This window comes from Pagrus major, chromosome 5 (assembly GCF_040436345.1).
Source record: "Pagrus major chromosome 5, Pma_NU_1.0".
NCBI classification, from domain to species: domain Eukaryota; kingdom Metazoa; phylum Chordata; class Actinopteri; order Spariformes; family Sparidae; genus Pagrus; species Pagrus major.
In genome coordinates, this window is record NC_133219.1 from 37,065,641 (window position 1) to 37,083,063 (window position 17,423).

The 17,423-nt window shown below is 41.3% G+C and overlaps 1 protein-coding gene across 1 annotated transcript in view; it reads right to left on the minus strand.

Annotated features, from left to right (window-relative positions):
* Positions 1-2,783: 2,783 nt before the first annotated feature.
* Positions 2,784-17,423, minus strand: part of coro1ca (coronin, actin binding protein, 1Ca) — a 32,402-nt gene continuing 17,762 nt past the window's right edge. Inside the window, exons 3-11 of the mRNA XM_073465988.1 lie at positions 11,227-11,349; positions 9,527-9,656; positions 9,163-9,344; positions 8,617-8,736; positions 8,153-8,257; positions 7,887-8,032; positions 7,611-7,668; positions 7,219-7,461; positions 2,784-5,579 (exon numbers count right to left, since the gene is read on the minus strand). Of these exons, the coding sequence (XP_073322089.1) occupies positions 5,460-5,579; positions 7,219-7,461; positions 7,611-7,668; positions 7,887-8,032; positions 8,153-8,257; positions 8,617-8,736; positions 9,163-9,344; positions 9,527-9,656; positions 11,227-11,349 (1,227 nt within the window). The 3' untranslated portion in view covers positions 2,784-5,459. The remainder of the gene's footprint in view (positions 5,580-7,218; positions 7,462-7,610; positions 7,669-7,886; positions 8,033-8,152; positions 8,258-8,616; positions 8,737-9,162; positions 9,345-9,526; positions 9,657-11,226; positions 11,350-17,423) is intronic.

Below are 17,423 nucleotides of genomic sequence, written 5' to 3' on the forward strand. Positions count from 1 at the left end.
AATAAGTCAATTACAACATTTGCGACTTTGGCTCTGATGCAGCATGTAATCTGAAAAGTAACTTGTAACTAAAATTATCAAATAATTGGAGTAAAAGGTCCAATATTTGCCTCAGAAATGTTGTGAAGTGGAAGTATAAAGTAGCAAAAAATTTAAATATTCAAGTAAAGTACAAGTGCCTCAAAATCGCACTGAAGTACAGTACTCGAGTAGATGTACTTAGTTACATTCCATCACTGCGTACATTAAACATTATCAGTATCTACGCAGCCAAACACTGATGTAAGAATATTATCCAATAGAAGTCTGGCATTATAAGGATTAAATATGATTATAAAAGTACAGTTTTTTATAAAGTACAGTATCTAAGTACAATGCTTGAGTAAATGTAATTAGTTACATTCCACATCTACATGTTAAAAGCAGACATTGAGGAAACTTTAAATAAAAATGTGCAACAAGTGGATCAGAAAACTTCACTCAGCATGATTTCAGATTAAATACGTGGGCTGCCGTGACACAAATGTAATCCTCAGCTGTACTTTATTACTTTACAAATATAGATGTATACTTACAGAAGGTGTTGTCCTTTAGCTTTATCGTCTCAGCGGCTCAGCACAGGGCAGCAGACAGAGAGGGAAACAGAGTGATGAGAGGAAAGTAAGAGTGAAGGAGGGTTTCCAAAGCGTTCGCCCTCCCAGCTCGGCTCCACTGAATGTTTTTTTTTTACTGAGCTCTGAAACCTCGGCTCGCTGCGAGAGGATGATCCATCCCTCTATTTTCAGCCTCTCCTCCTTCTTTCTTCATCCTCCTCCACCTCTGAGGCGCCCATTTGAGATTGCTTTATTTTATTTTTTTTACTGTACTTTTATTCTGATGTATCACAGAGAGAACAGACATGTAGAAGTGATTCTGTACATCATCATATCTTCATCATTCATGGAGTGATGCTGAACTGTCTTCACATCATATAAAAAGTGTAATTTACCACATTACGTCTTCAATAATTCAAATTAAGACTCTTTAGAGTTAGTTTTCTGCTTTAAACTCAGAGGCAGAGCTGCAGTTGGTACATGGCTCTCATGTTTTAGGGACATGGGTATTTCTGTTCTTGGCGGGGCGAGTCCCAAGACTCCTCTGCCTCCCACTGAGTCCTCTCTAATTAAGTCCCCACTGATTACAGCCTGTCTGTGCAGGGCACACAAGACCAGCGCACAGAGAAAGCAACCCCTTTCATCCCGAAACACATGTACAGAGCGGACATATAAACTTCATGGTTCCTCCAGGGGCACTTATCTCTGGATATGTCTCTAAATATGCACGTCCTCCATTTAAGGGCTGCTGATGCCTCCTTTCTTATTTTCATTCACTCATTTTGACAGCTGATGTGAGAGGGTGCTGTTACAGCTGCTCAGGCTGAGAGCCGAAGTGTGAACAAGGTGGCAGTTTCAGCTTCATGATGCAATAAAGGAGAGAGAGTCTTAACTGTTTCTGTGTCCTAAAACACTTTATGATTACTGCACAGGAATTATCATGAATTTTTTTTTGATATCTTCATTTATATATATTTGGTAACACTTTATAATATCTGTCATATCATTAAAAATAAACAATTATATATGATTAAAAAAGTTAATTAAACTTTGGTTATTAGTTATTTCACTGTTAACAAGCAATAAAATGCTTTATAAACTATTAGCAGTTTATTGGAAAGTTGCAGTTGATGTTCATAATACTTTGTAAATGGTTAATAAATACGTTGTAGTTCATCTATAAACATTATTTGGATGAGTTGCAACTGATGTTTTTAACCTTTACAATTGGTTTTATGAACCAGTTCATTGTTTCTTAACAGTGAAATTACTTAACTACATCTAATAAGCTATACATTTACCATTTATTGATGATGGTTATTATAAAGTGTTGCCGAAGAAATAAGTTTAATAAATTTTAGTCAAAATTGTTCATCTATTCGCTGGCACTGATATTATTTCCTAAGCCATCCTGTCAAAGTGCAGAGAAATGCACAGATTTATACTGTAGTCTTCAAAATGTTCTCGATGGTTGGATGGGTGAGGGACATGACCTCTGTATTTCTAAAAACTACGGCCCTGATAATCATGATTACTTAAACATTACTTTGTCATGACTCCATCATGGTGATTGAAACATTAGGTCAGGCATTAGATACTGGGAATACAATAAGTTACTGATAGTTCATTAAGTGCTACTTGAAGTCATGAACCGTTACCATCAAGTGTTACCGCTTATTTTTGCCCCACCCAGATTTATGCGGCTGGTCTGGGGATTTGAACCGGCGACCCTCCGGTCGGTTCTGGTGTCGTGACTACCTTTAGCAAACTGCAGAAGACAACTCATTTCACTTTACACTCCATTTACTCCATTTACGTCTGTGTTTGCAGGTTGTTAACAGTCGAGATCAGTCAACACAAGAGGATGGAAATAAACCAAAGATTTCATGTTTAGTTTTCAGAGCTCTGACTCTAATCTGACCTGTAAAATGATAAGGCTAGAAATATTTATGTTCTTTCTTATTGTTAAAAATGTCCACTTCGATTCCCAACTCATCAAATACTGATGCTCTGGGATTGTAAGTCAAGTTGCTGCCATTCCCAAAGCGTCAGTATTCTTAGTATCCAAGTATTTTCTGTGTATCCAGAGCCTGATATTGGTGACTCCTCTCCGTAGTTGTCCTAAAATATGAAATACAAAGATCTGAAAAAACAATGAACAGTAAAGTTACAACACGTCAGAACATAGAGCCCATTTTAAAAATTCTTTATTAATTTTTCTTATAATCAATGTTTGATACTTGAAGCAAGAATAATGAACAAAAATGCTGAGCAGACCTCCACACGAGGTTTCATCCTGGTTCGTTTTCATCCGATTTTCTTCTTTCTCGATATTCATTCGACCTCCAGACGTAACAGAGGTTCTGCTTTTCTCATGATGCGTTATGGCAAGGTGCAGGGAACACAGACAAGGGGAACAAATTTAAAACCCACCTCCCATACAAAGACCCTCTTCAGCACAACCACAGAACAAAAAGAAAAAAGAAATTAAAAAAAAAAGAAAATATGGTCATGTTATTTACACAGCTTTCACTCATTTGTCTAGACCTTAATTACAAACATACATCTATCTTTCAACTGCACATTTCTCCAACCTACAGTGTCCCTTTGGATCGCTATTCTCTACTACTCCTCGAAACTCTCTCTCGTGCCAACAGTGCTATAAAGAAATCCATAGAGCGGCAGTCTGATAAACAAGATAGGGCAGTATAATTTGTACCAGACGCACGATGTAGATTACCTGTCAGTAATACTCTACGACTTTTACCTTGAAGCCACTCTAAAGGCTGTGCGTTCAGCCGACAGCTTCTCGGTTTGACATCATTTTGGACGATGTTTTGAATACCCGTACCGAGGTGGAGAGTGTCAAAATGTCAGGGGGGGGCGCGACGCTTCTAACAAACACTCCCCCCTGAGCAGTAATGCTGCCTGGTGTATTGTGGGATGGATTGGCAGGACTTCACGGTACATACAGTGACCTTGAACATAGCGTTTAGCACCTCAAAGTGGTTTTTAAGTCTGGGCACCTATCAACTCTTCCATTTACTACACAAATCTACTCACACAACAGTCCCCTACAAACACTTCCATGGTCACCTCAATGGCACTTTCAGGTCTTTACAGTGGTAACAAATATTGAAGGCAAACAACAGACTGAACCATTACCCGTCTCAGCTTCCCACTGGGAAACAAATCTAAAAACTTCAGGAAGAGCTTTAATCATGGCCGTCTGATCAGAACAGCTCAGATCGGACAATTCAATGGTTCTTTGATTTTCATGTACTGAACAGGGGCATCTTAGAATTAAAAAAAAAAACAAGAAGTGGAAGTACTAAGAGGGATTTAAGCACAGCTGGAACAAGAAACAGGCTAAAATTAACAGTAAAGCAATAACCCAACTATTCAATTCATCCAAGTTAGAGGCAAAAAGTCTTGGACGTTCTACAGCGAGTCCATTTCTTAAACGCCCCCCTTCCCAAAAAGAAACAAAGCAGGAACACCCAAAGTGACAGGGACCTAAAAGACCACAGACATGAGGCACATATTCACACGCAATCTAGTCCTTTGAGGTCTATCATGAACGGCTTCTGTAGCGAACTCCAGTTTTATCACCAGATGGTTTTTAATAGTCAAGACAATGTGTGATTACTTGGTGTCATTTCATATCTATTCCTGCTTTGTTTTGATAGAAATCACGGATCTGAAATGGCGACGCAACGCAAAAGGAACAGCGACAAAAAATAATCCCACTACACTTGACTGCACTTGTGTGTCGAGCAGAAAACGCCGAGGTTGTTGACCGAACCTCTCACAAAAACAAAGTAGAGCTGAGGTTGAGAATCCACAAGGTTTTCATGGGCAGCGCGTAAATGTCACAATAACAACCAACCAGTGTAACTGAGTCACTACGGTAGAGTGTTTACAAGCAGAGGAACTTTATAGAAGCATTTTTTTTTTTCTCTCTCCACACTGCCAATAAGATTTATGGAATGTGTTTGTCATTTACTCCAAAAAGCACACAGTGCATGTTAATGAAGCACAAAAGAAAGGAATGCATGTTTACGTGGATTACTGTCCACAGTCAGAATGACAGGAAGCAGCAGGAATGAAAAGAAAAATGGCAGAAAAGCAGGTGTTAGTTTGTGCAGCTTCAACACAGACAGCTAGACATGTCATTAATGTCTGGGGGGGCGTGGTGCAGACTGTGGCAGCTCAATGTGTCTTCAAATCAGAATTTATTTCTTCCTAATTACAGAGATTTAGATTTCGATCCTGCTTGAATCACTATCCACTTTAAATTTTTCTTTTTTTTCATAGTGAACTGGCAAAATTCTCCTCCTCATTTCATAACCGCTCTGCTGCACCTCCTTCCCTGTGTGCATTTTGAATCTTCCCACAAAGTGAGAGAGAAAGAAATACTGTTCAGGAGGCGTAAACAAAATTTTTACGAATTTGGCAACATCATAATTTTGGGGTATGGAAACGGGAAACACTGATACTTATAAAAAAAAATATGACAAATGTGGACAAACGCCACTGGAATTTTCTCGGTCATATTTCTAAAATGCAAAGGAATATGTAAGATATGTAATAAAAAAAATGGCTGCCACACAATAAAAGGAAAGAAGTCCTTAGTCACCAAAAAGCAAGAGTATTTTCTGCTAAATTTGCCAAACGTCCTTATTCCACCTGTGTTAAAGTGAGGGTCGGGGGCTGGCTAAGAAAAAGTTCATCTGGAATGTTGCTAGGGATCGTTGCTAGGCAGGCCTCAGACGAAACACTGTCATTGAGATAGGCAGTGACTGGTCCCGCCCTCCCCCCAGCCAATGGAACGTCCTGAATTGTAGCGGGTTGGGTAAAGGGTCCCTAAATGGTAATTTTGGACATTTGCTCTTCAAGTCTGATGATTCGCATCTCCTGATTGCTGACCAGGTCCTTGAGGGATTTGATTTCTTTCAAGATCTCCTCCAGCTTGGCTTCAGATTTCTGTGGGAGACACAAGAGACCAGTGAGACTTTTTGCTCTGCTGTGAAACAAACACACAGCTACAGTCACAGCTGAACTAAGCTATGTCACTTCCTGTCTCAAAGATGACATCTACAGTCTTGGACGTGCCTACGCTAGGTGGCAGGGTCTGGTACTGTGGGGGTTAACATGTTTCGCCCGCACTGGAGCCCAGTGGGTTGTTATTACAGAGCAGAACTGCAGAGACGCACATGGGCTGGGTCCCTGGCGGGTGGCTGTGTTGTGGGTGAGGTGCGGCAGGACGCCCAGCAACAGGCGCCCAGAGCAGCAGCAGACCCCTCAGTTTGTGGGTCAGAGAGTGGGTTGAACAACATCTACAAACAACCTCATGAAGACAGGCCGCAATCTGCCTCGCTTCAAACACATACAGTTTGTCTGTTTGACACTGGGATCCCCGGAGAGATGAAGCTTGTAGTGAGGGCCGTTAATGACTGAGATGGAGGTGGGAGTCAGGAGGACAGACTCTGATGTCTGATGAGTCGTAAAGCGGGGAAAATACTAATCATTGTGCACCATCCTAATTAGGTGAGGAATTTTTTTTTTTTTTTGGTGGGGAAAGCTTGTCGTTAAAACATTCATTATTTAAATAAAAACTACAATATGTATGTATATAAAACACGGCTGAAACAACTCACACATTCAATTAAACGTCCTAATATCAAGCATTCTGGAGCTGAAAGTAACTTTTCGAGCAAAAATAAACATGCCATAGTTCTGGCCTCTTGCTCTTGCTGTGTTGTGTGATGGTGAACTAAATATCATTGGGTTCTGGACTGTTTGTTGGACAAAATGACAAAAACATGAAACGCTAATTTTGTTTGATAATCAGCAGATTATAATGATAATGAAAAGAATCTTAATTGCAACCACTGTGCAGCCCACTGTGACTGTCCTCATCAATTTTAGTGTACTAAGAGGAACTTTAACTGCTTATGAAACAGTCTTACTTTAATACTGATCTAACCAAATGTTTAAGTTTAAGTAAAGAAAGTTTTGGTTTCTTTTTTTCCACCGACAGGCTGAGGATGTCTGATACCATTAAGGAAATGATTCCTATGCGGAAAAAAACAGTTGTTAAATATTTAAATCAAGTCTCGTTCGAGCAGAAGTCTCATGCTAAAATGAGAGGTGAGCATCATCTAGATAGTCAAATATTCAGCCATGACAGACTTTGACAGCAAGAATGTATATTTCCAGTTTCTCAAAGTAATCCTCAAACTCTCCAACTCTGTCTCATGTTTCAACCGTTGTCTTAACGCAGCAACTCAGCTCTCGTAAGATTTTCAAGCGAGACTTGTGCTTCTGGTTACAAAAAGGATCTTTTTGTTCAACAAAAAAAGGTCCATCTCCATAGGAATCATTTCCGCAATGTTGCCAGACACTTGACAGTGGCAAGGACAAGCACTTTTAGTGGATATAGCTTTGACGGTAGGACTTGCCCCAAAGGGATTACGTTGCAGCAGTGCTGGGGCTGCCAACTGAGGCAACATACTGGACCGACACCAAAACATGTAAATATAGGGCCCATGCTTGGAAATACCAGACTCCCCTTTAATGCAGTAATCCTGGCCTAAATGTATCAGTAACAGCAAATACTCACAATCGATGGAGTCGGGGAGGCAGACTTGTTGGCAGGGCTCGAGTTCTCTGAGTTCTTGGTCACCTTGCTGTCCAAAATGTTCTTTTTGACCACCTTGAATTCGCGATTCTTGACCGGGACGTAGCCGTTCTTGAGGGAGATGAGGATGGGGTCTCCATTCTTACCCTCAAACCACTCCTCAGCTTCCAGGGCGGGCTCAGGTCCAGCTGTGTCCGGGTACAAGTCGTCCTGAAACAGGTCAGACTGAAAAGAAATGACAGAGTGAGAAGCTGTGAGGAAAACTCTATAACAGGCTCATTATGAGACGAGGCCTCACGAGACTGCCTGTGATTCAAAGAGCTGATTAAAGGTCTGTAAGTGTGTGCAAAGTGGCTACTTGGATGAAGACTCACCTTTCTGGGTACAGTCATCACGATGGGCTCACACTTCCTTTCGTGCAGTTTATAGAACCTGGCAACATACAAATTTTAAACCAATTACCCACAATTCAGTGCATTATTTATACAAGAAAGGCAGCAGACACTGCCCTGAGAGAGATCAGTGATAATGTCATGGTTACATTCTGCCTCCTAGTGGTGAAGCTAGGAACTCCACTTTAGATCTGGCTGACTGAAATCTTAATGAATTCTGGTGACAGCGATGATGATTAGCCATCCATCTTAGCTCACCTCGCAATTTCACACTTGTTGACATCGAGGCCCCTCTTTGGCATGTAGCCCATTCCCCTTTGGGGCTCCTTGGAGGCGAAGGTGTTGAGGTAGTGAACATATGGACACTCATCTGTGATTTCAAAGTAACGGATGCTGCTGTCACCCTGTCGAGAAAAAAGTTTTATTTATGTATTCTGCCGTGTGGAAATCTGTTTAAGTCTTCCAGCTTTGTGCGGTTATAATAATGCTTGAGTTGACTGTTGAGTGCTTAAAGGGGAACTTACCTTCCCACAGAGGTAAACAACATTGGTGTCTGGGTCGTAGAAGGGCAGGAGCACTCCGTTGCTGGTGTCCATCTCATGAACAGTTATGGCCTCCTCCATGTTACTCTGGAAAAACAGAAAATGATAAATCAAAGTTTTGTTAAAGAGAATACAAATATAGAAATGTACTGCCAAGGAAAATGTAATGGCGTTCAAAAAACAGGAAGAAGTGGTTGTTAGCGAAGATGGTTGTACTTTTAATAGCAATGAATAATGCAGCAATAATGCAACTATGACGTTGTGAATGTTGACTTAAATGAAAAGCTTGAACTTGCAATACTTGATTTCCACTAGTCTTTAGATTGCTCAGAGGGCTTTACGCAAATCTAAGACCAACAACTGACAGAAATTGAATCTTGTGTGAAATGTACAGTCTATATACACTGAACTGATGTACTTCAGTCAGCATACATGAAGCAGCTTACCGGGTTCCAGAGAGCGAGCTGTCTCTCACTCATGCGACTGAAGCCTGTGGTGAGGACGTTGCCATCAGAAAGGAAGATGGCCCTCATGGGCCGGGCACCCTCATGTGCCTTGTCCTTCTCCTGTGAAGTTTAGTTTACACGTCAACACTTGTGCAGTGAAGTCACTTTCACCTGAACAGTTTATTATTACGTCCACTTTTACTACAGGTTTGTTATCGCTAATCTTTCACTCCTGGGCCTTTATTTATAAAACTCTGCAGAGAATCCACACTAAATGTTTGCGAATGTTCAAATGAAGAAATTAATGTACACCAAAAAATATTCTGATTTATAAAACCTTTCGTATGCCCACCAGCGTGCAACTGTCTTTTATAAATCCCAAACCATCTTTTGGAGCAATGCAAAGCAGCTCATGAATCTAAATCACATGTTTTACAACACTTTTTCACAGCACCCAGATTAGTATCTTTGTCTCACATTCTGCGGATACAATGGAAAATAATAGAGAAAATGTCACAAAGAAATAAATGTTTGAAAGATATTTACAGCAATAATCGTCTCCTTGCGGGGGTCGATGACACGGACGGCCTTGTCCTTGCAGGAGGTGCAGATGAGGCTACCGTTGCGGTTCCAGCAGACGCTGTAGATGATGTCAGGGTGCATGTCCTCAAGGGTGATCATAGCCTCACATTTGCCAACGTTCCAGATGATGATCTGGTTGTCACAACCTGACGACAGAGTGAAGTCAAGGTGAGCGGAGCAGCAGCACACCAAAGTCAAACACACAATAATCTGCATAGCTTGACGATTTAGTTCAAATTGAATTTCAGCAAAGTTTGAAGGTTTACTCTGAGGACAGAGATCCAACAGCATTGTTTAGTAGATTTAAGGACACAAAGGGAGCTCGTACCTGCACTAAGAAGGACGTTGCGTGCTGTTGGGTGCCATGTGACAATGCCAACACGCTTGGAGTGTCCCTCCAGTACCGCTACTGGCTCAGACATGGGAGTGACAAGGCCATTCTCAGGAATCAGCCACACCTTTGGAGGACATGAACAGGAAGTCAGGTACAGAACAGACAGTGAAGCCTGCTGGATGGATGGACACTCATTTAAAAACTTTTACTTGACAAATTATACATTCGGAAAGTTTGTAATTTGAATCTGTCCCCAACCAACCAACTGAAAAACGTGGGGGTGTCACGATTTCTAAATTGAAAATCGAATGAAATGAGCTTTCAGATTTGATCATCAGCGTGAAAACGCAGGATCGGGGATTTGCCAAACTGACCTGCAAACAGCCATCAGGATACGGTTAAGGTGTTGCAAAATACCCCCAATGTTTTTAAAGAGGATTTGTTTGAATTTAAAAGTACATTTAAATCATAAATTTAATAGAATCATGAACCTTAAATCCAAAAATAAAATGGAATCAGAGATTTGGAGAATTGTGACACACCTAGTACTACTGCACAGAGGGCGCCAATAAATGGTAGTTACCGAAAGGAACCTGAGGGGGGCAGCAGTGACTAAGAGTTCAGTCGCCCACATCAGCCTGTGCTTTAGTGGCAGATGGGATAAACAGTCAAATTTAGTGAGTGTGTGTGTGTGTGTGTGTTCCACCATAGGTTATTAGGTTATGTTTTGCCATTACCTTACAGGTATGGATGGGGCAACACTACAGATTCAGTTATTTTGAAGGTTATGTCCAAAAAATTAGTGCCTCAGTTACTGATGGTGATGAAGTCACTTGTCTCAAAGGCCATTCTGAGACTGTCACCTGCATCTTTTATTGCTAAATATTTTCAGCTTGATGTTGCACCAACTCATGTCCAAACTATGACTGAAGCATGCTTTTTCCACTGTTAAACTTTTCCTCTGTATTACTCGCCTCCATTCTTAGCATGCCGACTTTTATTTACGCTGAAGAAGGGTACCGTATGCTCAGATGTTTTTCTGAGTTTTGCAGATGTCTGCTATGTGATTAAAAATCCATTCCTCATTGTAAAAAACTGTTTAGCCACGTCCACATCATGCTGCATATCTCTACCAGTAGATACCAGTTATACCGCCCACTCCCACCTAATCTAAACTAAACATCACCAAGAGCCTGTTTAGGCTGTGAACCTTCCTTTCAAAGGTCAAATGCTGTGAAGAGAGGCAGCATTGATGGCTCTCATTACGTGGCTTACACTTCTGCAAACATGAAATAAATATGGCAGTGTGATTCAGAGTGGGTTTAACAGGAAGTTCAGGACTTTCAGGTGAGGAAGTAGTTGCAGCAAACGTAAACAGACAGCACACGTATCTCAGCCCTTTCACGGCCCAAATAAGGACATATGGAGGAAAGTAGGACTACAGTCTCAAAAAAGTCGGTGACCTCAGCTCAATAAACAGCTAAATCATTCCCCAGCTCTGATTCCTACAACACATATTTGAGCCTAATCTAATCCAGAGGGTGAGGTCTGCACCCATCCCTGTGTTACAACAGCCCGGCCTTTCGCAATAAAAGCATGTAGATGTTTGTCACATATTAGCTCAGGAATGTGCGCTGTTTTTCTCCCAAATAAAACCGTCTGAGTTCAGGTGTGAAGGGTGAGGCAAACCTTACCATCACTGTGCAGTCCTCAGAGCCGCTGGCGATGACCTGATCATTGTGGGGGCACCACTCAATGTCCAACACCGGGCCTGTGTGTCCACACACTGTGGGGTAGGCTTTGTCAATGCGTCCCGACTGTAAAGACAAAAGATAAACAACACAGTAAGTAATGAGATTAGTCTGAGTGTGGTGAGAGAACACTGTCCATGCTGGAGGAGGCACGTTTTGAAACAGGACAATTAACAGTATAATCCTAAATCCCACCTACACAATCGAGCTCGCACATGCACACAAAGACACACTAAGAAAAGGTGCTTTAACAAAATGTATGAATGTATGAACACATTTCAAAATGTTTGCTGAAAGAAGGTATTATACAGGAAATAATTACACATTACACAACAATAAATAATATAATTTAACCCACATCTACACCAAGTTGGGTGAGAGCCCTTTATGAATAACATCAACTGTGTGGGGTCAGAATGTTCTTCAGATGTAAGGGGAAATCCCAATCCCACAAAAACCCCAGCCAACTGCATTTTGAAGATGACATTTTGCATTCTGAGTCTTCTTACATGGCCAATTAATAAATCATGAGCACAGAGATTAACCCAGAGTCTGGGTTTGTCACTCCATTGCTCAGCTAAATAAGGAGCTAGGTTTTACGGGCGCTACAAAGAAGCAAACCAAAGTTTACTCCCTATTGGACCACCCACAGTAATTAAGGAAAGTTATTAGTAGTGACGTCATTACACAGTAGACACATGCCAAAAGGAGCTTAGTTCTCCAAAGCATCTCCTTACTTTAAAATGGTAACCCGAGGTCAAAGACTAGCCTGTGCGCTTTACATAACATTCAACTAATGGACTGGACAACTAAAATTCAGATGCACACAAACACACTCATTCGATTATACTGTGCATCCTCCTCTATCCTTTTAAAATTAGCCTGAAGGTGGATCTGACCTCTAATACCTACAAGCTGGGAGAACCGGTGCTCTCTCTACATGGTGAGGTGACTTGGCAGGTCTATGCTGTAGTGGATGGGTGTCTGAGACACCACCCTAGTCTGCACTGACTCCATGTACCACCGCAGGGCCGGAGAGATGATGTCACTTACTGTGGAAGGAGCCCTGCTGCTGCAGCCCTATTTAAAGCATGATGGCTACACGGATACAAAAGGAAAACGAATCACTTGCTGCCCGCAGCTATTCTGCCATTATAATGGGCATAGCTACAATAATAACTCGAGAACAGCGAAACATTTAAGACGTGTATATTCAGTAATGAGTAAGAAGTACAACCAAAACTAGACTTAAACCTTATGAAAACATAATTCTAAGCAATTACTAATGTTCATCATAACAACAGAGTCGCTCCATTCTCCAAAATCATTTAGAGTTCACACAGGCAAAATCACACTTGCATTGGACGTCAGTGGTAACTGCGTGTGCAGGATTTTTATTATTTTTTTTACCACCTGCTATGCACAGTTATCTACAACTGCATGTCAGTTTCTTATCTCATCTCTAAAAGTACTTCTGAGTCATATTTTCTCCCACTGCAACTGCTCCTCCACCTGGTGCTGACTACAAACAAACGGATCTTGTGAACCAGTGAGTATATTCGGATTTACTTGCAGTGCGATATTCAACAGGCTCAACTCAAAGAAATACTTCACTGCTGAAAAAGATGGCCCTTGCATAAAACTTGGCTGTTTATGCAGTGTAAACTGGTGCTACATGACAAGAGACCACAGAGAAAAAAAAGGTGCTGTGGTATTATTTTTTTGCTCAAAGAATAGAAAACCTAGCCGGACCAATAAACACCCCCGCTGAAGGGGGGGCGTACCAGTGCTCGTTTTCGGCGTGTCATCTGTTTTGAAACAGGAACCGGTATGGTGGCTGACTGGCAACAAACAATATCATACTGCATAACAGTACACTAAAAGATGTTTCTGAAAATCTTTTAGGCGAGAAATATCATATTTGAGAAGCCTCAGTTTTCACAATATATAAACAATCTGGCAGCCGCTTTCAGTTCACAATCTCTCTCTATTACAGCTGAACAGTGTGCTAAAACATGTGTCTAATCTGTGGGGGGCTCTAGGTGCAGGCAAAATGGAGATAAGTTCACGATTGTTCATTTGCATACACTCCCAACACTGTTGTGATACACAGCTGGTTAAAAATCAGCCGTTTCAATCAGTTTAATTCCATTTTTGAACAGTAGAGGTGCAAACTAGCAGGAGTTGCATGTTACTTTAGTCAGTTAGTCCTGGCTACAAAATGCAGGGCTATTAGTGTGAGTAAAGTGACAGTCTCAAAAGTTCCAAAAACACCAAGCTCACCCCAAATTGTGAATTATGGCTTTTGTAACCAAATGATTATATGTGACTTAAAGCTTTCAAACGGAGGGAGCTGTCAGAAAGATAAATACAGCAAGCAGTAAATAATGTTTTTTTTAGCTTCATACTGCAATTCTCTGTCTGCGGCACACTTGGTTCAGAATTTCAAAAGAGCAGCAAATAAACAAATCATTTTTAATTTTGGTGCGAAAACAGAACGAGAAACAATGACCCAGAGGGAAGCAGGGGATAGTGGTGTGGCCCTCGGAGGGACAATCCAGGATATGAGTGTCATGTTGCTCAGGCATTCATACTCTCAGATATTTCCCTGCCTCTGTCCCAGCAGATAACACAGCCTAGCAGAGGGCACTCTGAGTGTGCTGCTATTCCAGCTCACAAACACAGTGGTGTGGCTGATATCACTAGGTAACGTGATCCATATCTCAAAAGGTCTGTTCACATTCTGGGAGACTGAACAGATTCATATGTTTACTAGATCCAATGTCATTTTCATACAGCACAGAGACACTTACAGTGATTTGTATAGATACTACAATGCTGGGTATCTATACAAATCACAATGGCTCTGCGCAGTATAAAAATATTAGGCTGGTAACCATGCAGTCACCTGGCTGACACAGAGTTGGGCTGTGACACATACTCCAACTCCAAGCGTAGTGATCAAAGTCCAGGCGTATGTGAGAATGAATGTGTGCGTGCAGTATGTGAAAATCACAAGATCTTGTCTGAACCTCACCCTGACTGCTGAACACTCCCTGAAATCTACCCTGTAGCTGAGTGTGGGGAAAGCAGACTTTGACACTGCCGTCAATAGGGATCCACGAGCCCCCATCCGGTTTCAGATAACATCACCATTAAATACGAGACCTGTGGATTCTCCTCGGCAGCTCGGTCTACTTTGATATTCCACTTTCGCAATCACAAAACACGATATATTTGCTTTACGGGGCAGAGATTGTATGTTACAGCTGAGTTCACTGGACTTTTCCTGCACATGATTTCCTGAAGGCAGTAGGAACAGGATGTGAAGCAGGACGGACACAGACGACAGAGTGTAGCAAGTCTGACAACAAACAAGCTGATCGCAGAGATAAGACGAGCCAACCAGTTTTATGTCCGTATACTTCTTTCTTCAATAGTGCTACTATTCCTACAGTGATTACTCCACACCAATTACATAACATGAACAGATGAAAAGCATTTTGGATTATGCTCAGTCTTGTTCAAAATATTGCACGCCCACAAAAAACAAGTATGACTGAGTAATCAGGATCATGCGTAGAAGTCAATAGTGTTTCAACATGCTGTTCTACTGTGGTGGTGCCTGTGTACTCCTATGGTTCATTATACAGACAGGTGGATGTTATACTATGCACACACACTTAATGAAATTCTGTGGTTTCATGTTCACTTGGCTGATACTATGCTTTAAACTGACACACACAACAGTGTTGGATCATTGCAACATATCTTATTTTTTATGTATAAGACAACATGGGAGTATACTGTCTGAGCATGCAAGTACACGATCAGTGTTTACTGCAATTACGGAAACTGAACATTTCCATAAGCAATACATTCATATGTTATGTCTGTCCTTGCAGAAGCCAGGTTGACAGAGCCCACAAAACATTCAGACCATCCACATGGGCGACCAGGGTTTAGACCTCAACACTCAGACATACTCTGACACTTTTCAGCACATCCCGCATGTCAATTCCAGTTCAGACAAGCTACAAATGGGGCTTTTCCATACACATGTGCTGGCTCGGCTTGACTCGGTTTGACTCGGTACATCAGCCCGGCGCAGCAGGGATATGCATTTTGATTGCAACAGGGCTACCTGCTTGAAGGTGCGTCTTTAGCTAATGATGTGCTTGTCTTGTGTTCAAAGGAGCGGCTGTAAATACTCTTCTTCCCCGCAATATTACCAAAGGCTCACCGCTAACAGAGCTCAGCTAATTCGGTGATAAACCAATTTTAATTTCCAATAAATTCTTCGCAATAAAGTCCTCTGTTATTTAGTTGTTGAAAAGCTTTTATTACCAAGCAGCAAAATCAGGAAACATTGGGTTTTCCCTCAGCAGTTAATGTAGCACAACTTCTGAAACAGCTGAAAGCAAACAGGAGGACACAGTAAAATACAGCATAAGTGGAAAAGCAAAGCAGCGTGGACCATTTGAAATCGTCACATGTAAAAGCCCCAATATGAGCTCTTATATTACTCTCTGTGTTTAAAAAGGCTTGACAGAAAAAAATCATAATCTTAAAATAAAATACTTGATGTAAATCATAGTTTGTACAGTTCACTTGTAGAGGAGAACCATCACGCCTCGGTAACACTTGAGATCTAGAGCTCAGACTCCTGATCAACCCGGGCAGGGCAGAGGAGACGGACAGTTGGACCAGAGGGCCAGGCGTTCCTCACATTCCACACCTCGGTCCCAGGCAGCTCTGGTATGGATATACCTAATGAGAGCAGGAGGGCTGCTAGGGTGTCAAATATAGCACCCTTGTAGGTGATAATGGCATTTGTGTCTGATATACATGATTAGGAATTCCAGGATCTGAAGTGTGAACACAAGTGCACCTCAAGCCAACATAAACATCTAATAACATGATACACAAGGCAGGAACGCAGTTTAACTGAACGTTAACCAAAGCTACACATGAGGTAGCACACAACACAAACCTCACTGCAGTGACATAACTTGTGCAGAGCAGTGCAGGTAGGTTAACCTGTAGAAACTTGTTGCATTCCCCCCTCAGTGCCTCTGCAAAAAACAGAGCTTCAGGCAAATGTGCAAGTCTGAATTTGTCTTCAAATGGGACAATTTAACTAAAACATCCACAAGAAAGTCGTGTAGCAACCACAAGCGTAATGAGCTCTCACTCAGATTTATCACTGTCATCTTCTAACAGTGATTAATCACAAGGGGATGAACAGTGTTGTGGCAAGGTCACACAATAGACGCACGATGGCTCAGATGTGACTTAATTATGAACAGATTAATAAACCAAAAACCCCAAACCAGTTGGGAGCTCTAGAAAATATATTACATCTGATTTGGCTGTAAAGAACCAGTCCAGAGAGACTTACTTATACCCCTTTCATACCAAGTTAAACACATGTTGGATAAGACTCTGGTAAAAAGAAACTGGGGATGTTGCATTAAGCATTTAAATTTTGTTAAATGTTACTGACATTTTAAAACTAAATGGTTTTATGTAACCGCCTACTCACCACTTAAGAATACTGTTGAATAAGAGACAGCACAAGAAATAGGTGTCAAACCCAAGCTAAACTGAAACTTAATTTGATACTTATACTGTGCAATGCAGTGGTTTAGCAGGGAAGTGTAAGGAACTCCAGCAGACTCAAACTCTGAAAAGTGATGACCAGCAGGGATTAACTTGTGACAGGACTCTCATATTCAGAACTCATTTGACACGCTCTACTGAACACATTCAACCTGAATTCACTCCATATACCAGTTCAGAAATCTGACAGCAATCCTTACAACGGCTGCTGAGAGTTAATTTTTTTTTAACTTACACTTTAATTTGTCAAGTGAAGAAGACTTTTGTAAGTGGACGTAAGATTTACAAGCTCTTACACCACTGCTGGCAATGGAACAGTTACATAGGCCAGTCAGTAACGTCACTCTTTCACAACACTGCTAAAAAAAGATTTTTAAAAAAAAAATGAAGAGACAAATCCAACTAAGCAAGAATGCATCTCCAAGGCAACCAGCCTACAGGTATAGGAACACGTGCTGGTTAAGACTTGCGAGTGATTTTGTCCAGAACAAGAAAAAAAAAAATCAACTGTATCAGAA